General features: G+C 35.4%; 1 protein-coding gene across 17 annotated transcripts in view; it reads right to left on the bottom strand.

The window, feature by feature from the left end:
* The window catches only part of Dock10 (dedicator of cytokinesis 10), a 266,509-nt gene that overhangs the window by 34,902 nt on the left and 210,563 nt on the right, over positions 1 to 21,044 (bottom strand). For 16 of the 17 annotated variants that reach the window (XR_010043486.1, XM_063237241.1, XM_063237245.1 and 13 more), the window contains 14 exons: positions 20,190 to 20,336; positions 15,047 to 15,130; positions 12,765 to 12,861; positions 10,898 to 10,942; positions 8,305 to 8,480; positions 8,065 to 8,181; positions 6,862 to 6,973; positions 6,064 to 6,185; positions 5,859 to 5,973; positions 5,700 to 5,766; positions 5,435 to 5,482; positions 4,946 to 5,047; positions 2,752 to 2,876; positions 985 to 1,097 (listed from right to left, as the gene is read on the bottom strand). Coding sequence is in view for 16 of the 17 variants with exons in the window: in XM_063237241.1 (XP_063093311.1) it covers positions 985 to 1,097; positions 2,752 to 2,876; positions 4,946 to 5,047; positions 5,435 to 5,482; positions 5,700 to 5,766; positions 5,859 to 5,973; positions 6,064 to 6,185; positions 6,862 to 6,973; positions 8,065 to 8,181; positions 8,305 to 8,480; positions 10,898 to 10,942; positions 12,765 to 12,861; positions 15,047 to 15,130; positions 20,190 to 20,336 (1,470 nt within the window). In the remaining variant the exon portion in view is untranslated. The remainder of the gene's footprint in view (positions 1 to 984; positions 1,098 to 2,751; positions 2,877 to 4,945; positions 5,048 to 5,434; positions 5,483 to 5,699; positions 5,767 to 5,858; positions 5,974 to 6,063; positions 6,186 to 6,861; positions 6,974 to 8,064; positions 8,182 to 8,304; positions 8,481 to 10,897; positions 10,943 to 12,764; positions 12,862 to 15,046; positions 15,131 to 20,189; positions 20,337 to 21,044) is intronic. The other variant, XM_063237240.1, reaches the window with a different exon arrangement.

Here is a 21,044-nt window from a genome sequence, read left to right as displayed (position 1 = left end):
GTTTAAACTATGTCTTCTTTAGATGTGCTCAGCACTTCTTTTATTATCTTTACCATTTCTTGTTTTACCTGGCAGAATATTTTTTATCTGGTTTCCTTTTCAGCTTCAAAGAGTTGTTTCTTTACGTTAGTTACTATCATTTCAGAAATTACAGGTGTGTGACTTACATTTTCTTCTACATCCATGTCTCCTGGACTTCTTTGTTATGGGCTGTAGGTATGAGACTGCATTTTGCTCTTTTGTTTTGTAATTTTCTGTACTGCCCTGGGACAGTCAGATGCAAAGCCCCAGTTGCTTACTGAGTTGGTGATAGCTGTCCATACTGGAGCAGGTCTCCTTGGCTGAGTGGGGGTTTCTAGGTGGGCCTTTCCCTGACCTTATGTGGCTCAATGAGGCACCCTGGCTAGCTAGGTTTGCTAGGCAGGGCTTATCCAGGCTTTGTCAGCGCAGTAAGGCTCCTCAACTGGGTGGAGTTCTCCTGGGTTTACCCTCAGCATGCCCCATATAGCACACTGACACTCCCCAGCTGATTGGGTTTACTGGGTCTGATCAGTGTCTTTAAATTGAACAATTTTAATAGGTAGGAGTGGTATCACTTCATCAAAGATATACAATTGGCAGATAATCAGACAAAAGATATTCAAAATTAATAAATCAGTTTCTTTGTATCTAGTTCTAAATTTAACTCATAGAATCATTTGTCTTTCCTTTTTCTGTTGAAAAACTGTAGTCACATTTTCAGCTTATGCAGTTTGCCCAACATCAAAATGAGAGAATTTAGGAAGACACCTTGACAATAGTGAAACACAAATGTTGGCATATTAAGCAATGATCTACTGTGATAAATCAGAATCTCATCGTTAATATGTTTTTCATTGATGTGTAAGCTGATTTATCAAGCAATTTAAAATATGTCCTAGAGTTCACGTAAATTTTTGACCTCTCCTCTTACCATTCTGTAGAAAACATTATGATCATATTCACCTGGTGAACCTGAGAGAAGAGTGATAACAGGTCTAGAATAGTGAGGCAAACCTCTGTTGCTATATTGGCCTCTGTATCCACATGATGTACGATGTCTATTTCATTGGAATTGCCTACAAAAAGCAAAATAAAACAATACATAAGTGTCTAGACTATTTTTTATTGTACTTCACAGAGGATTTTCTTCTATTCCAGTATATCTGGTGTTTGCTGATATTTTTGGTTGATAATTTATTAAATCAAAGTGCTTTTGTTTAATTTCTTTATTGAGTAAATTACAAAATACTAAGCAGTCTTTCATGTGTCTGCCCTTTGTGTAAGTCAGCTTTGGGGCTTCATTATTTTTAGTTCGTTTCCATTAATTTTGTCACCAATAAGATCATATTATTTTTTGTAATCAGTTTCACTTAACCTTTATACTTCTTGGCTAGATCAAGTGAAGATCTCAGTAGGCAGTGGACACAAACAGCCCCCTTCAGAAAGATTCAAATATATTTGTATATTAAACCTTCAGACAAGGAATAGTGGGGTCATATGATCATAATTGCTAATATTTGCCATAAAATACTGGGTTCAGTTTTCCCTCATTCACAAGCAAGAATACATGCATCTCTAGATTCCAGATATTATGCTTAGTGTTCACAGGGCATGGGCAACACTGTTCTCTTCTAGAATCAAACAGTAACAATCTGTTTAAGAGATGCTTTATAATCCTCACAGTATCAAAAATCACTTGTTTCCAGGGAGGTCATGGTGGGCATATTCTACTGTGAATTTTATCTTTCTCTCACCTTTCCCATAAGGACACTACATCTTTTTCACCATTTGTTGGTGATTTCTTCCAAAAGAACCATTTCTAGGTCTGCAACAAATCTTAAAACAGTGCTTTTTACTATGGAAATCAGTATGGAGATTCCTCAAAAAACTAGGATTGGAAGTTCCATTCTGCCTGGCTATTCCCCTCCTTGGTATTATCCCAGAACAACTGAAAAGGTCATGGCACAGTGATATATGTGCACCTATGTTCATAGCAGCACAGTTTGTGAAAGCTAAATCTTGGAAACAACCGAAATGCCAATCAACTACAGAGTGGATAAAAAAAAAAAATTGTGGTACTTTTACACAATGGAATGTTATCCAGCTATTAAAAAGGATGATCTTGAGGCCTTTACTGGTAAATGGAGGCAAATTGAGAATATCATTAGTGAAATAAACAAGACTCTCATTTGTAAATATCCATCGTCTCTCTAGTGTAAAAAATAATAATAACTGGTAAAATAATGGTATCCAAAAGTATAGTAGATGTAAAAGTCTAATAGATATTGTAAAAGTTAAAGTGAAGGAAAGTGCTCTAAAGCATATAACGGTATGTATAATGTGTAAGATCGATGTTCATAATGCTAAATTTCTGTCAGATCATTGAACACATAAGTTTACACTGCCAATCTTTGAGCGTCCAGCCACATTTTATGCTTTGATTTTGTAACTTTAACAACTATTTTTAAGACAATAAGTAATGTATCAACTAGTGATTTTATGATGTTAATCTTTTTAAAATTCTGTATTCTCCTTTATATTGGTTTTTTTCTATTTTTTCTTTAATTTTCTTTTCTTTCTCTCTTTAAATAAAATTAAAAAAAAAACCAAAACTGGTTTTGCTGGCACAACGTTTCTTGCATTTACTGAACACATTTTACGCCCTATACTATACATATTTAGAAAACAACTGAGAATTATCTTGTTCCTATGATTTTCTGGTTTACTTACTGGTCATGGTATTGTCGAGCATCTGTAAGAGTTTGGGGTTAGAAAGTGCATTTTTGCCTCGGATTATGGGTAAAGTTTGTGATCTGTGCTGCTTATGCCCTTCGTGACCAGAAGTAGTGTGCATCCTGAAAATTCAATGAGAAAAGTGGTTTATGTTATTTGGGATTCTGTATCCAAATGTTCCTTAAAACATTCAATTTGACCAAGAAGTGGTAGGGAAGATGAAAAAAGAATAAAGATGTGTTACGTACATGTACAAATTCCCATGAAGAGTGTGATCATAATGTATTACACAAACATATCTTAGAATGAGTTAAACTTAAAAAAATTAATTTGAACAGTTTTTTTTAAGAATTCACTATAAGCATTATGATAAAAGTGACTTTTAAATGCTTTGGGGGGATGTTATTTAAGCCAAAATAGTATTTGGAAGGATAAGGTATAGAATAACTGACAGTTAAAATAACTTTGGTCAATACTTTTGATATTATTTGATGAAATCAAATGAGATCATGAATGTTGAGTGGGCTAGTGGAAGATCAACCGGTAAGTGCAATGTTGGGCATTAAAAAGTATAATATTATAAAGCTTGGATACATTAAACCATTCTTAAAGGGCAAAGATACACAATCTGATCTAAACCTTTGTTTGTCATGTCCTTGTTTTAATTTGGGTCACATTCATGGGGACTGGCATGTGGTTGCCAAGGTATCTGAGGGTCCTCTATGCCTCCAGTTTATCTCCATGGACAGTGACAATATCTTTCATTTAATGTTTCAAGGCACTTCCAATGGGGAAATTAACCAATGCCTTCATGGAATAGAATACTTTCTGTTTCTTCCTTTATGATTTGGCTAAGGAAAACTTGTTGAGTCTTGGGATATTTGCTGTCATACAAATCACTCATACTAGCACTTGTTGGGGGAAATCAGTCAATGGGAGATTCCCTTGAGAGTCAAACTTCAAAAAGATGCTATAGCTTTCTCTTTTCACATTCTTCATGGAGTTTTGGTTTGGGCAGAATCAAAGGGATTGGAGGGGTCAAAGCACAGGAAATCTGATGTTGGGTTTCAGTAGCCCATGAAGTGTGACTTGTTCCTGAAACTCCAAAAAGTAATGAATTCTGAACTATGGAACTTGAACATTCTGGATTCATTTTTCCCAGGGTTTGAGTCTACTGCAGGTCAGCGCTTATGGAAAAAATCCTAGTTTTTAGGAGATGAAGGGTAGATGGTGCACTGTCTACTCATTTCAGGGATGCCTAAAATTCAGCCCATCAAACATCTGCTTTGACCTTGAGTGGATTACCATTATCAGTAAACAAGGAAAGCAATTCAATACTGCCCTTTATTCTGCACCATTTCCAAAAGTGCTCAGTACATTTTAAAAATTTACTCAAAGGCAATTTCAAGAGGTCTCCAGAGATGAAGGCAAATTTTAGTTTATGATTTATTGACTATATACCACTTTTATATTTTCCTCTAAAACTCTTTCTAAAATATTTATCTTATGTATTATTCTAATACCTATGAGGAAAATAAATCAAACCAGAGAAAATTGAAGCAAACAATTCGTATTTATTAGACTCAGAGGAACTTTAAGGTGGAATTTTGGGGCAAATGTTTCCCATTGGGGAGGCTAATGAAGATGACTTCAGGTCATTTACACATGGAAAATCAAGTCAATGACTAGGAAACCTAATGCTGATAGAACCATTCATGCTTCCTGTTTTGAGCTTTAAAAAAAATTTCAGCTTTAAGAAAATTTCCAAAAGCAGTATAATTAAGAATAGGCAGACACGTTCACAAAATTTGTTTTGCCACTAGGAGATTAGCAAGAATTAAATGAGGCACTTAAATTATGTGTACTTCTCAGGTTCAGTTAAATTGAAATTTTCATTAGCACTCATTCGATTCAAGCATTGTATTGTAGCATTGTACTCTAAGTGCACATAAATGAGGCATAGTTCTGAATTCTTGTTTTTAAAGCTGGTGGGGCAGAAAAGAAAGTACTTACGAAATTTATTCAGGTAAGTACAGTTCCTTGAATTCTCCATTTGGTTTAAAATATTTTATTCTATCTATCATATATATCTGTCTATGCTTGTGTCTGTCTATTCACTTTTCCCTATGCATGCATACACACACTCACATACACATGAGTAATTTCATATAACAAGCAAATACGACATTACCATTGTGACAAGAGACCTGACGTCTGACAGGAAGGATTGGATCCTTTGAGAGTTCCGTTGTTCTGGGTGGACTGCACAAATTTAAATGCAGCAGCAATCTTTCTGCAAGGGAAACAAGTTTTGATAGTTTAGAACCTGTAATTTACATAGAAAAACAGATGACAACTGACCAGGTGATGACAGTGAAATAGTTGATGTTCTATCATACAGAGAAAAGTAACATTCCAATTTCTTTTGCAAGTAAGAAATTGGCATTGTGTACACTTTTCTTTCGTCTCTCATGACAAAATGATGACTGTACATACTATATGTATAGATAGATAGATATATAGATACATGGCACTCTTCAAACCTCTGTATATAATGTGAACTCAAAAATTCTTATTTGCAGTTTATGACATGTATTTGTAAATCTAACCTGATGCATTCACACATATCAGTACACTTTTTAAAGCACTACATTGACCTATGGGAATTTAAGATTATTACCTTATTATATTGCGTTTTCCTAGGTATCTGAAATTTTGAAGACAAACACTAGAAAGAAAGGGAAAAAAGATCACAGTCTAATTATTACCCTTTTACTTACACAAAACTGCTCATCTAAGTATACTGAAAGAAAAACATTAAATTTTCTTTAACTTTTACTACTGATAAACAATGTACTATAAAGGTTCTTGGAATGAAGTATGGGACCATGGGCTATTTTGAAGCTTTCAGATCAATGTGTTATCTAATGAATTTTATGGCTTACTCCAAGATGCTGAAGAAGTCAGACACCTCAGGACTGGGTGCTCTCTGCCAGTAGGCGATCAGAGTCTCTAGAAAAAAACACCACACAGCATGAGAGTCTCTGGAATGAAATATTTTCTCTCTTTCTTTTCTTAATGTGATTTGCAAGAGTTCTCTTTACCATCTGAAATTGTTTTCATAATGTGAAGAAAGCACATTAGGAGACTCCTGGTTTCTGCTTGATCTAACTTGTCAAATCGAAGAGTTGACCCAATCAAAGACAAAGGTCTTGGGATCTAGGAATTAAAGAACCAACAAAGACAGTTCAAATGAGAGTTTTCTGGCTTGCAATCCTGATAAGCCATCCATTTGGGAGTGAACTGTACCTTTTCACAGTTGTCAGTCTTCTCACTGCTCTTCTCATTGGTACTTGGATTGGAATCAATACTTGCTAACGATGCTCTGGAATCAGCATGGTTTACTGTAGAAATAGCTATTGATGAAAATGCTGCAAACACAAGCCACAGCACACGTATGACAATGAGATGCATGGGTACAGAAAAGAAAAAGCTAAAATGATGAACCCAAAAAAGATGACTATGATTGTTGAAGTGGTTATTGTGTTGTGAAAGTGTCTCAAAATAGAGTCCAGGATCGGCATTAAAGATATGTGACATTTCTAGGGTTATTACAGTGACCTTTAAGGACATAGGAAACAAGGGAAACAAACAAAGTAAGTGTGTTCTTTTGATCTCTTAAAGTGCCTTTTAAAAAATGTCTTAGTAAAAGTCCATAAAGATAATTTTAGGGAAGACATTTTCAACTTTTGACAGTTTATGAGAAATTAAAATGCCATATCAAAAATAGTTCATAAAAATAATCTTTAAAGCTGAAAAGCTATTATATTTTAAAAGGCTGCATGCAATAAAAACTTAAAGGCTTTTTCTACAATGAAGTAATTTGATAACATCTGAGCAGATTGCTCCTTAAGCCAAGCAAAGATGGACACTTAGTACAAGTGCAATCACTGGATGGCATTCAAAGAAATATGTAAAAAGTCTGGTTGTATTGATGCAACAGACTTTGCCAGATATATTATGCATATGAATTATGGATTGGGTAAAAAGCACAATGATCTACGATGTAAACACAGATGAATATTAAACACAAGTGCTTTTAAGTACCTGCTATGGAGTTTAAAACATCTTTAGAAAATGATGTATCCACAGAGGTTGCATGTTTCATAGATGTCTGGATTTGAAATCCTCCATTGGTGCTCAGGTCATCTCTAGACCCCTGTGTTTAAAGTGTTGAAGAGATTTATGGCAAGCAGAATATTTCAAATTGTCAACCCCCATATGCCTTCTTCATTACATTTTTAGTCAGATGACATTTCATTTGATCTTTTATATTCCAGCAAAAATTTTCTGCCAGAGTAGGCAATGAAAGTGCATATAGTCAAAACCATACTCTTAGTCACAATCTGAATTTCTTATATGATTTTTAATAGTGTAGTAGGAATAATCTTTGAGATATGGAATAAGTGATGGAGATAATTACTAATACAGTTATAGGTACAATATAGATTATAAGAATTATGCTGGGTTAGCTTATACATGTTCCTATCACTAGGGACTACATTATAAATAGTTGTTATATGCCATGCAAATTGTTCTTACATGCCAGATACACGATAAATGTTTTCTGTCATATGGTTTACCCTCATAAGGATTTTGTGATATGGATACTTTATCATATTTTATAAATAATAAAACAGAAGCTTAAAGAGGCTGGGTCACTTAACAAGAGTCAGATAGTAATTCATACTGCTGGGAATTGAATGAGGTACTCTACCAAAAAATTTTCAGGGGCCTGGCCCAAACTCCTGGATGGTTATGTTTTCCATTATTAGTGGACTTAGTGGCAAGCAAATCATCAAGGATGTGACACAAGCAATGGGTCTTATGTAGGTTGCTGTGCAGTCAGCATGGTGGCTCAGAGAAGGAATGATTATAGCAGTCTACCTTTGAGCCCTGACTACCAAAAAGGCACTTGTCCACACTGATACCACGGGGGTATAAAGCCAACGCAGACGTTGATGAGGGAAAGACATACACTAAGGGTAGGGCCATGAAGACAACACAGGAGCTCTAAAAATTGGAATTGGGGATTGCAGACAATGAGGGAGTACGAAAATACAACGCTAAAAAGAGAGAGCAAGTAGAAGCCTACAGTGATCAATCTAGAAACAATGATATTAACATGTCTCACAGGAAATATTTGTTCTTAATTTACTCACAGGTGGGAAGAAATGGCTATGCAGTGCGTAAATATAAACAGATAAATTCATTGTTAAGAAAGAAATTTGAAATGTTATGCAAACTTACCTGATTAGATGTATTGACTGTAAAAGGATACAGGTCCTTCAGGTAAATCCTTGGCATATTGTCCAGAAGCATGCCATACAGGGGCATGTATAAACTCGCTATCTGGGCTTGCTTTCTCTAGGTAAAATAGTGGCCAAAGAAAGAATCATGTAAAAGCAATAGGCTTGTAGGTTTGATATGCATTTAATGCAGAGAGCCATTAAATAGAGCCTAGGGAGGGAAGAAAGGAAGGACACTTACTGCTTCTCTGTATCGATCATCAAATGAATGCTTAGCCATTAGATTTTTTAGGACGGCTAAAGCTAAGTGCCTGATATCTTGATCTTCCTGCAGGGCAAAGCCAACTTCTCGGAGCAAAATTCCGATTAAGAAATGTTTGCGACAAAATTCATTTGTGACAGAATATTCAGGCATATCTTTGAGAGGAAACAAAAGATATCATGTTATTGGCAAGAAAAGTCATTTTATAAACAGTAAGGCAACTGTTTTTAATTCCTTCCACCACTAGGCGGGGTTCAGTAAAACAATATTCCTAAACATGAACCCTGTATCCTCTGGGAACATTAAGTAAGAGAGGGGAACGTTCTGTGTACAGAAACAAAAGCAGATACAAACGGCCAATTGCTCCAAAAAATGGCACTTTTACAATATTATAGGTGTTGAAACCACATATTCTGTCTGTAGGAGATGGGAAGTGTTATAGGAAAGGATATGCTGAGCTGGGCCTGTAAAGATGCTTAAGACTTGGGTGTACAAATATCTGAGGGAGCAGATGGACGCAGTGGGTATAGGACAGGAAATTGGGGGTCAGTAAGCACAGCCACCCAAAGAGGAGTGGGAAGAATTGAGGCTTCAGGGGTAGGATGGAGTTAGATGATGGAAAAACTTGAATACAAATTCCTCTACTGTAATTTATGTCCTGCAATCATTTACATTTCTGTAGGAAAGGTTAAAACACTAAGGGTTTTGAGGCCAGTGACCTCCTTAGACTTGTGTTTTACTTACTTAATAAGATGGATGCAGGATATAAATGAATTCGAGAGTAGGGAGAGAAGAGAGAGCTACATGATACAGAAGAGGAAACAGGACAGAGACGGTGTAATGACTGGATTTGCAGGAACTAGGAATTCAGCAGTAGAGGTAAAATCAGGACAGGCTGCTTTATCAGGGAGGCTGTGAGGAAGCGATGCGAGAGAAGAGACAGGGCGCCCTTTGGCTACAGGGGCTACAAAACATGCAGCTGGAATAATGGAAAAAGATATTATAATTTCCAGTAATAATGGATTTATTCAGAATTGTTTGATGTGTGTTCCTTTGGTCATCGCTACCTCATTTTTAACTTCTTTTTCATAATTTTTGTTTTCAGTAGTACATTGCTGTAGTACATAGTGAATACGTTCCAACTCCCTTGCGGGAGTTGGTACATGTATAGAACACATCTTAATTCTTTGTATGACCTCTTCCCCTCCCTTCCTACCCCCCCTCCATCTCTTGGTCCATTTTCTACTTGCAAATTCTATGAGATCAATTTTTTTATACTTTTATGTTTCACATGATTTCACTCATGTGGTCCCTGTCTGGCTTATTTTAGTCATCATAATGATCTCCAGTTCCAGCTAAGTTGCTACAAATGGCAAAATTTCATGTTTTATGGCCGAATAGCATTTCATTTGCGTTATCCATGTGCCACCCTAAGCTGTTCCCATGTCTTGGCTGTTCAGAATAGTGTTGTGATAAACATGGGAATGTGTGTCTCTATGACATGCTGATTTTAAACCCTCTGGATAGGTATCCAGTAGTGGAATTGCTAGGTCTTATGACAGTTCTGTTTTTAATTTTCTGAGGAACCTCCACTCTGCTTCCCATAATGGCTATCCTAACTCTTATGGCCATCAGCAGTGTGCAAGGGCTCCTTTTTCTCCACACCTCCTCATTGGCACTTGTTTTCTTTAGCTTTTTTGAAACGAAATCAGTATCTTGAAGAAGTATCTTCACCCTCGTATTTATTGGAACATTATTCATAATGATCAATATATGAAAACAAACCTATGTGCCCCTTCATAAATGAATGGACAAATAAAATACAACATAATATTATTCATAGGGAACACTAATGCTAAATGAAACAGGCCAAATATGGAAATAAAAATACTGCAAGATATCATATATATGTAGAATCTAAAAATAGGTAAATTCAGAGAAGCAGAGAGTAGAAAAGCAATTGGCAGGGGCTAGTAAATGAAGAAGGGGCTCAGAAATTTTGGTTAAAAGGCATAAACTTTTAACTATAAGATGAACACATGCTGGAGATTAAATGTATAGCATGGTAACTATAGCTAATAATAAAATATGGTATAATATAATATAAAGTTGCTTATAAAAATAGGAGGTGGGGTGCATGCCTTTAATCACAGCGTCCTGGGAGATACATTCAGTGGGATCACGAGTTTGAAGTCAGTCTGGGCAACTTAGAATGATCCTATATAAAAATAAAGTTAACCAAAAGAGCACAGAAATAGCTCAGAAGCTCAGATAGCATATGTGAGGACACAGATTCAACAACCCCGAGTAGTCATACTGAAAATATGCACTTTATATGGGAAGTCTATTTATGGCATACACTAAGAAAACTTCAGATGCTTTGAGAATTTATAAAAAATTATTGTTAGTAAATTATGAAATAATTGAAGTCAGAGAATCATTACATTACCTGTGGCAAAATAAAAGTTCAGTTACCCTTTTGAATAGTTTACATATTACAGACATGGCTCTTAACTACTACATGAAAGCTGTTAAGTTGTAATATCTGTATTACAATATAAATTTTATTTACCTGAGGCATGTAACTCTTGAATTGATTCTGAAGGTGTCAAAGGATCTAGATTTAATATAAATAAACAAAATGATTAGATACATGTATACTTAGACATACACACATACTCATTAGCTATGTATTATTTATATTGGAAAATTAAAATATATTCTTTAAATTATAAATAAATCTCAACATTCCCATCTTTCAAGAATATCTTAGGGTGGTTGTTTCCCTAAAAAAGAATGTCACGAAGGGAAACATTTTAATTATTAGCCCTGAATATATGCACATATTTTTCTAACAAAAATATGCCTGCTGTGAAACATATTTATATACTCAATGTTTAGGGTATCCAACATTCAAAAAGATGCATTAGACCTTTTCCTGAACTATTCATTCATAGCTACTGGAAGCAAAATGACTGATAAGAGTTTGCCCTGTTGAATATCTGAACCAGCTTAGCTGACCAATAATGACCTCACACTAATTTAGAAAACAAATTCAAATCAGAACCACAAAAAGTCAGAAATTGTTATAGTACAATATATCATATTTGTCTCTTTTTGTTTGGAATGTGCTTTATATATCAGAAAACAATGAGATAATATACATAAGTTGTATTTAAGATTAAAGTGCCAAAATGTTTATAGATTTCATAATGTAATTTTCCTTCTAAAAATTAGTATAAGCTATAACAGTTACAAAAGGTTCTATATCATCTTAACTTCTGCTTTAATGAATACGAAAATCATGCCTTCTGCATAGTTTACACATTGCTTAGAAGCATTTCAAGTTCCTAAGTTGTTTCAATATTTTCTTTTTCTTGTTGTTTGATTACTTTCTGATGTCTAAATGAGTAATGCTCATCCTCTATCATGACTTTCCTGTTTTTTAATTTACAAAAGTAATACACGAAAATAACCTGTAGACTATTTCTGCGCTAGTAAGTATAGCAAACAAAATATGAAGCTCTGTTCTCACCTCTACATACAACCTCGTCTTCTCTTTGGTTTAAGTGAGGGTGCCAGATGTTTATGTTTGCCTTCCCTCTTCCTCCGCTTCGCCTCCCCTCTCCACCTTCTCCTCCCCTTTCCCTTCCCTTTCCTTCTCTTTTCTTACTTCCCTCCATCTCTCCCTTCCTTGCAATGTAAGGGTTTTTTTCCTTGTACAACTTGTTCAGGATAACTTGCTTTAACAAAATTACATGTATTGAGTGACAATCCTAAATGAAACCATACTCAAAAGTGTAACTTTTTCTTCCTGTAATTTTTATATCTAGAAATGTATATAAAACTGTCTTTTGGAATTAGTAAAGTGTAAGGCAGTATGTTTCTAGGATAAAATTCTGTTTTGGGTTTGTTTTTTTGCCTTGTACCTTTTTAATGTTTTTTTAATTTTTAGAGAGAAAAAAACTATTAAAAATAATGGTACAAAATTTCAAAACAAGATAGTAGGAGGGTAACGATGGTTAATACATTGCATACTGTCTTCAAAGTAGGTGTCAGATTACAAGTTATAGGCATGAAACATGGATCAAACAATATAAGCACAAATCATTCTTTTCAATGAACTAATAACAATTAGTAGTATACCTATCTTAACTATTATATATATATGTATGTGTATATATAAACAATTTCAGCTTAGAATTTTGTTGACTTTCTCTTTAATGAAGCGAAAAGGATAAAAATGAAGAAATATAGGGTTGTACTCATCATGCCAACAACTTCTTTCACATTTTCTCCAGATTACCTGGCTCTGACACCTGTGCTACAATTTCAGATAAAACCATGACTGAGGAAAGAGGAAAACAGTATAAAAAAAAAAGGCAAAGAATGAATATTCAGTTGAGAGAAACTAAGCAAAACATGGAAATGTGTGTTACCTGGAATTTTTGATGATCTTATGGGGAGACACAAAGGAATAAAGTGCTCATATTGACACACTTCTTGAATAAAATCAAATTTATACTGGCATAAGGTCTGAAAAAGAGGCAAACTGAATGACTACTATTTATACATCAATAAAGGTAATGAATACAAACAAAACATCTCCACTTGAACCTCATCCCTAAAAGAAGTAGTTACTTTCATGTGATGACTAAGCTACTTTCACATGCGAAAGGTTCTGTTCCCTCTGCAGTGGGCTCTGTCTTTGAAGACTGCTCAGAGCCTCCTCAGGAAATGGTCTCATTTGTTACCTACAATTGGCTTCCATGAGCTAAGATCCTGCTTGCTGTTTGTAGCTTCTCTAAGCTTACATCATAACGTGGGATGATATATGTGAGGAAAGTCTTGCTGTATCACATGTACAGAACTCCTTCAAAAACTGACTCAAATCATAAAACAAATTCTACAAGCAGAAGGCAAGATCTGGGGCAGATCATCTAAAATTAGACCTAAACTCTCTATGTCACTCTGCTGCTGAGCGTATGTTATTTAATGGCTTTTTATTTACTGCCTAACTGAAAGGTCTGTCTTTTCAGTAAGATCTAAATGTGGAAGTAATAAAGTTTGGACATGTCTGTGAGGCCTCTGACACATGTATTGTGAAGAATCACACCAGTAGGAACAATTGGCACATTTATAATTGCCCTAGATTTCCTCTGATACATGTTAAATAATCATTCTTTAAGACTTAAACTGTCATTACTATATCCACTAATATCAGCCCACAAAATAAAAGATTTCCCACATTCTCTGATATTTTAGAATTATGATTTGTGGCAACATTAATAATTTAAAATCTTGCCTTTGCAAATAAGGACAGCATTTGATCATACTTTTGTACAGTGAAGTCAATAGGAATGTAATTATTTATGTTAATTATCCTTCACTGAGAACAACCTGTTTGGTCTTTGGAAAAATGTACAATTTAGGTCTACTGCAGTTATATCTAAATGAATACAGATATATCTAAATATCTAAATGAATACAGATGTCATGTACAATAGAAGCACATGTAGAGAACATTCTTTCAAGAAAAGTTTAGGGAATTGGATTTTCAAAATCAAATGACACATAACCAAGCATAATTCTCCATTCCAGAACAATGTTTAAGCTCCTAAGCATGACCTAAAAGTTTAGAATTATGACTATTTAGTTTTGGGTTTTTAAAATCTATTGTTCTTCTCCAACGTAGATAATTTCCTCTTGGGGAATTGCCTTTTCTCAATGGAAATTTTAATGGGGAATTTTTAAATTCAGGAGCCCTTGGTTTTCTTCCTTATAAGGCAGGTATAAGACCCAACACAAATCTATTCCCTGCTTCCTTTATGGAATTTCAACCTGAAGCTGATTATTGAGATGAAAAAGATGGCTCTAGCTGATTAATTTTGTAGCAGCATTAGCAGCAGCCCCCTCCCCACTACCACCCTGGCCAGATGGTCCCTCATTTGTGCTCATACCTGTGCTCTGTAAAGGGACTGGGCCTTCTCTTTTCAAAGCCTGCTTCTACAGCTGTTTCTTCAATGCTATTTACTCCCAATATCCTTCCAAAAACTCCCTTTTGCTTGAGTTGGAGTCAGATTCTGTTGTTTGCAGCCCACAGATACACCTGATATAATACTCTTGATCTGCTTATTTCTAGCCCTCATTTTCTCCAGGACATTCCACACCACATCTCTGTGGTCTTTCAACTTGAGAATGCCTGGGAATCGCCTGAAAGTCTCATTAAGACAGATATACTGGCCCCTGTGATTCTATTCATTGGCCTAAGAACCACACTTGGAGAACTATTGCTCTGGCCTACCTTTGCAATCTCTCTGACACACATTCTCTATAAGGTAGTATGAGCAATCCAAATGGGTTGCCCACTGTGTTCAGGAATAAGCGTTCCCAAGTAAGTAAGACTTTCAGTGCAAAATCTAAGAGAGACAAGCATAAACCAGACTATAGAAATTACAGCTGAAGTGAGACACTCCCTTTTCCACCAACAGAAAATAGAAATGAAGTGCAAATACTCTTGTCCACTCCCTTGCCTCCATTAAGGAAGGACTTGGGAGACTTAGTAGATTGAGCTTTTAAAAGGCTGCATCTTCTTGATTTAGATATTATTTTCCATACAGAACATGGATAGGCTAATATTTAGGCAGATATAAACAGAAATCAATTTATTAATTTATAATGCAGAGTTTAGCAAATAATTACCCTGCCCTGTGATTCTTACCTTCAGCTCCCCGGAGGAAAACATGCTGATGTAATTGTTAACTATCCTAAATACAAATCCTCGGTCCATGAATGTAAAGCAGCGCTAAAAAGGATAAAATTCTAAGTTCAAACATTTGCACTCAGGGAATCATGAAAGATTTTAGAAAAAGTAAGTATATATGTTGAAGCAAATTAACACATTTAGCTAAACGTGTTGCATAAGAGTCTTTAAAAATCTCTAAAATATGCTTAATCACCCATCCACAAGTGGAAATTCATTAGAATACTAGACAGCATATTTTACAAATCAGAAACTTGCAAACCTTTATGTGTAAATTGTCTGAAACATTTCCTGGAATTTTTCAATGCAGTGTTATATCCCTTATCTTTTCGTATAGAGAAGTACAGACGTTAGTTGTCTTCTGAACTACTTGGTTATATTTTATTCCTGCTCCTTTTAGTAATTTGGTTCTTCAGTTGCTCGAGTGGAGACTGCTTGCTGCACAGCACTAAGCACGAATGGGAGGTGCTGAGATGGGTCTGGAAGGCATCTTTAATTCCATAGGACACTTTAAGAGAGCAGCTCTCTTTTTCTCCCAACAATGTTCAAATTTGAAGAATGAAGGAAGGGGAAGAAAGCCTAAGATTTCACTTAGTGCGCTCCTCATGGTCTTTTTCCTTCTGCTGTCAAGTTGTCTTTATCGCAGCAAGGACAATCTTAGCATGTAGCTTTGGAGGAGCACCTGCACTTGCTTTCAAACACCAATATCCATCTCATCTGTAACCAAGTTGTACTAGTCCACAGAGCACTGGAAACCAATAAATTAGGAGGCACTGACCATATTTACTCATGGACTATCTTGACGAGGCACCTTGACAGATTGCTGTGTGGATTTGTCACTTGGCAGTCAAGTTTTATTTCATTCATTCTCAGGTATAGAAGCACATACTCTACTTGGAAATGATTAACGGTGCTGTACATATGTTGTGCCATGCATTTCTCTCTTGCCCAGAGAGTTAAGATAATGCATTTCAATAGTTTTACACTTCTTGTTTCTCTTCTCAATTTTACTCTCAATTCGATTTTCTCAGAAAGGCCTAGATATAAAATATTGCTATAGATAGTGTACCAAGTGAAGATTCTCCCACTGAAATACACCTGTGTAGAAGCAGGGGCAATTTTCTCTAACAAGGTTATTCTACTTGTTAAGTCATTTCTGTTCTTATTTTACTTTCAAGTTTTCTTTTGAGTTTTGTAGTGAACCTATTCATCATTGCATAACTATATTACTTCATTTATATTTTCACTTTTACTGTAAATTTTTGTTCAGCAGGGAGGATGACATGTTTGCTTCCATCTCCCGACACAGAGTGGAAGAGGTAGATGGAAGAATCATGGCCTTCAAAGAAAGACAGAGAGCACTAAGGGGATGAGGGATGAACACCTGTGCCTTCTGTGCAGTGCTGGATCCTGGCAGATGTGTGATCCTCCCAGGCTCTGCATCTATAGGTAGATATTCTAATCTGGCCACTCTTGCAATATCCCCATCTTGGAGCTCTTTCTAGGAAAACTCTGCTAGTTCCTTCCTGCGGAGAAGGGGTCCTGATCTCACTATGCAGAGAGAGGAACACCCAGGACATCTCTGAGCACTAGAAATTTCTTAGGAAAAAGCAGGAGAAACAGGGCCCTGGAGAATCTTTGGTGAAAATGTAAAAGTCCTTTGAATTCATGGAATAAAGTCTAGTGAGTCCTGTCATTGAACCAGACTAGGGTAAATGCCACATCCTAGGGTTGACTGTGGCTACTCTAAAGATCAGACCTCTGAGTTCTTGAAGAGGTCTGTCTCTAGCATCCATGAGTAGGGACGATGGGGAAAAGATAGGTACCAGGGAGCAAAAAAGCCAAGTTGAGGCTTCTTGAATTTGAAAAAAGGCTCCTAAAGTGGAAGCTTGCCGTGCTCTTTCCAAGGGACAGACACAGAAAGAAAGGGGACTATTCCTAGGATGTGAGGCCATTGGAGTTAGTCTTCCTTCTGCAAAAGTCTTCCTATAGGTTCAGCTTCGCCAAGTGTGTGATGAGTCCTGTGTCCTTTTCCTCCTGCCCATGGCTGAGGCTTGGGGAGAGGAATTTTTGCTTTTGTTTTCACATAACTTATATTAACTTTGTAGATGAACTCAAGGGAAATTACAGCAGGTTTTGGTAAACTAAGGCCCATGGGCCAAAGCAGGCTACTACCTGTTTTATACAAAGTGTTTTCTTGGAACACAGCTGTATTCGATCATTTACATATTTCTAAATGTTTGTCACTCTTTCAGAGCTATAACAACAGAGTTGAGTAGCTGTGACAGATTATATGGCTTAGAAAACTTAAAATATTTAGCATTTGTAATTTACAGAAAAAGTTTGGTGATTCCTGATTTACATAATATCATATTCTATTAAACTTTTGCTCAGTTTGATTAGTAAGCTAAAGGTCAAATATTCTAAGTTACATTAAAAAAGGTATTATTATAATAAAAAATGTTCATTTTAGCAAGCCTGAGAGTAAGGAAGAATTAACTCTATAATTGGTTCAAGGATGAGTTACAGAATTCCAAATTATGAAAAGGATCCACAAGAATGCCCTTGTCATGTTCTTCTGTATTTTACAAAGCTAATAGTTCCATCATTGCCCCCTGGACACTTTCCCTTTGTCCCCATATTGGACATTAGCTTATGCATCAATGATTGTGAAGATGCGATCAGTGGAAAACAGTCACTCATTACCAAAGTACAGAGTAAACCAAATATAGCAGATATGAGGACTCTGCCCTTTCCAGAGACTCACTGGTCCATCATTTTTTAAAAAACACATTTACTAAGATATCAAGTTTATATCTTATATTATTTCAAAATGTTTTCTAAGAACTAGTTGAAATAAAGCAGGGGACCGTAGAGTGAGTGGGGAAAAGGATACATGTATCTAACCAGAAAGATAGAAATCAGAATGAACCTGTCTCTGCTTGGTAGTGTGCCTTACAAGAAAAGTGTCTAAATAGGTATGCTGAGGTAAGTGTTATAATCCAGTTTGGTAACAAAAAATTTAAAACGACTCATAGGTTATGATGGATCCATTCAAACCCTATCTACTTCGAAGATACAACAGCAAAAACAAAAATGTACAAGATTTTTGGCCTAATTGCTGTGAAAATATTACTTCACTATGAAGTAGAGTGAGGGAAGATACTTATTAGTCCAAAACATTTTTTTTTTTTACTTTTTATATGTACCATTTTCCAGATGTTCACTTCATTCCTGGAAAACATTCTTGGCACAACCTCAACACTATAACAATATTTTAATTGTTAAACTTCAATGGTGATAGAGTCACAGTATTTAACTACTAACGTCTAACTATTCAAAGAGATAAAAGTCATATGCAGTTCATGTGAGCAAATAAATATTATCAAATGCTGGGAATGCAAGAAATTTACCCCAACACAGGGAATGGACAATGTCAAACTATTATAAGTTCAAACTTAATTTCTTAAAACTGTGCCAAATGATAACATTTAGGTTTCAAAAATTACTTTTCCCTTTTTTTCTCATCTAGTTCTAATGACTTATTTAATAAGCCTTCCAAGAAGTTTCTTTTCAATATTCTTTGTTAACAAATGTTATTACAACTACAATTTAAACATGATAGAGTATGATGGACTTTTAAGATGTAGAATATATTGAGCTAATCTTTCTATCCATAAACTTCTCATTATGTGTACCAGTTCAATTTCAAATCCACTTGATCTACATATGTCATCTATTTGTTTATCTGTCGTGAATCTGGGTTTTTGATTTATGGAGTCCATCAAAACACTGGTAGTGCCATTTCCTTTAATACTGAGCATTTTTTACTGCCCCCATCTGAGATATTAACTTATGTACCACCACCAGTAATCTCTGCATCAGTAAGCACTGAGGAAAATTCATTCATTTCAACAATTACAGAGCATTTAAGCCAAGGGTAGTAGATACGATATCTTTTATGTTTTCTAAAGACTTGCTTATTCATTTTTTCTTTGTAGTTTAGGAAAGACTATTGCAGACATTTCTATATTGTGCTTACAAACTGGACTAAGTATAATTTTCCCCCAAATTTCCTACTTTTCTAAGCACTTTAAATAAACTACTGGCATAGCAATAAGCTTTATTCGTATAGGTGTTAAAATATGGTAGAAAACCAGAGTAACTTTTTTTCTTTACCTTTTATCCCTGACCATCCTTTTCTTTTACCAGAACAAGAGAAAGAAAAACACAAGAGGCAAGGCATTGAAGAAAAGCATACATTCATGATAAGAACAAATCTAGTGTATAATTTGATAAAGTTTTTAGCACGTTTAAGAAAGATTTAGTTTGGATTAAAGTTCACCCAAGAAAACTCAGGTTAAGTTTCCATATACTTTATGTTTCTTAATTTCATATTAACATTAGTTTATAAATTACCATTGTTGTCAGAATGCTGTGATGTCTAGAATAAACAAAATGTTTTTTTTCAAATGTTATAGTAGTTAACAGTTGGATAAGAGGAAGAAGAGAAGAAAACCATCGTCTTCCTAAGTGTATTATCTGTTAAGTGATACTCCATAATTTTGCATATTGACCTTTTTGATTTTGTATTTTTTTCTCAACTTAATATGATTACCTATAATCTGAAGAAATATGACTAACTCTCATATAAATCCAGTCAAGGAAGTTCTGATGCCTAATTTGACAATTTTCCTTTTATATGTTCAGCACGTGATCTTTTCATCATGTAAAAGAAAGTTTAGTGGAAATATAACTAATGAGATAAATTCTCAAATGTTTTCCCAAAGTGGTTATTTTGTATCATTATCACACCTGACACTGATCTAAAATGTCACCCCAAAGGCAGAAATGCCAGAGAGAATAATATTGCCAAAAGGAGGTATCTTTTCAAACATTTAACTTTTCTCCTTAAAGATACTCAGCAGTATTTTGCTTTGGTAACACACAAATGTATACTTTTTTTAATCTTAGTGTTTCTTCAATGAGACTTCAAGTTATAAAAGATAATAAAGTTATTCACTCCTATCACAGAGATGTGACACAATTAACATTTTAAGTATCTTGCACCACCATCAAATTATGCCTCACAGAACTGTACCTTAAGAAATCTGGCAACACTGTGGTTTGCTCTTTTTGTTTCTTCAAGTGAATCTTTGTATTTCCAAATCACGTGGTCACACAGGACCATCACAAGATTGTCCAATTCATTTTGGTAAGATTCAGGAAATCTTTGAGTCCGGGAAAGCTAAGGAAAGAACAAATTATTTATAATGTGACTTATGAAGTCGGACTTCAACAGGAACTAAAATGAAAGATTTACTTTAGAGATTGTCAAATAGAGAGTTCTTTGAAAACTTGACAGCAATATTAAAACAAAAACTTTTTAACTTCAGACTAATACTTTCCATCATATTCATTTAAGGTCCCTCTCTATTTAGAACAATGCATTTGCACTTTCATCAAAAAGTAAATCATAACATGTTAATTGCAAACTCTTCAAATATAAAATGTACAAAGTACCATATGAACCATCTTGTGACTTATCACATCTTAATACCCTTCTCTTGTCTCCCAAAAAATAACTACTATTAAAAACCTAATGAGTATTTTTCTGACCTTTTTGAACACATAGTTCTACGTAATTAAAAATACATTTCTTTAGTGAATCAGTGCCATGCGTGGGATGCTGGGGAACAACCGGATGCCAGCCTTTTCTTGTGAGTCAGTACCATTCACGGACTGTGCGGGAAGAGAGCAAGAAGCCACCAAGAAGCAAGCCCTCCCTGTGAGTTGGCGCTATGCACAGGCCACTGATGGGACAGCCAGGCGCCTTCTGGTGCATGGGCTGAGAAACAAGAAGAGCCAACTCCCTCTCCCTGGCTGTAAGCAACTAACTGATCTGGAGAAACACAGCTGTGATGATAGCTGTTCAGGTAAAATATAACTTAATGCT

Source organism: Cavia porcellus, unplaced genomic scaffold, assembly GCF_034190915.1.
Source record: "Cavia porcellus strain 051 isolate PalLab524CR breed Dunkin Hartley unplaced genomic scaffold, mCavPor4.1 scaffold_26, whole genome shotgun sequence".
In the NCBI taxonomy this organism is placed as follows: Eukaryota; Metazoa; Chordata; class Mammalia; order Rodentia; family Caviidae; genus Cavia; species Cavia porcellus.
This window is presented reverse-complemented; position numbering and strand designations above follow the sequence as displayed.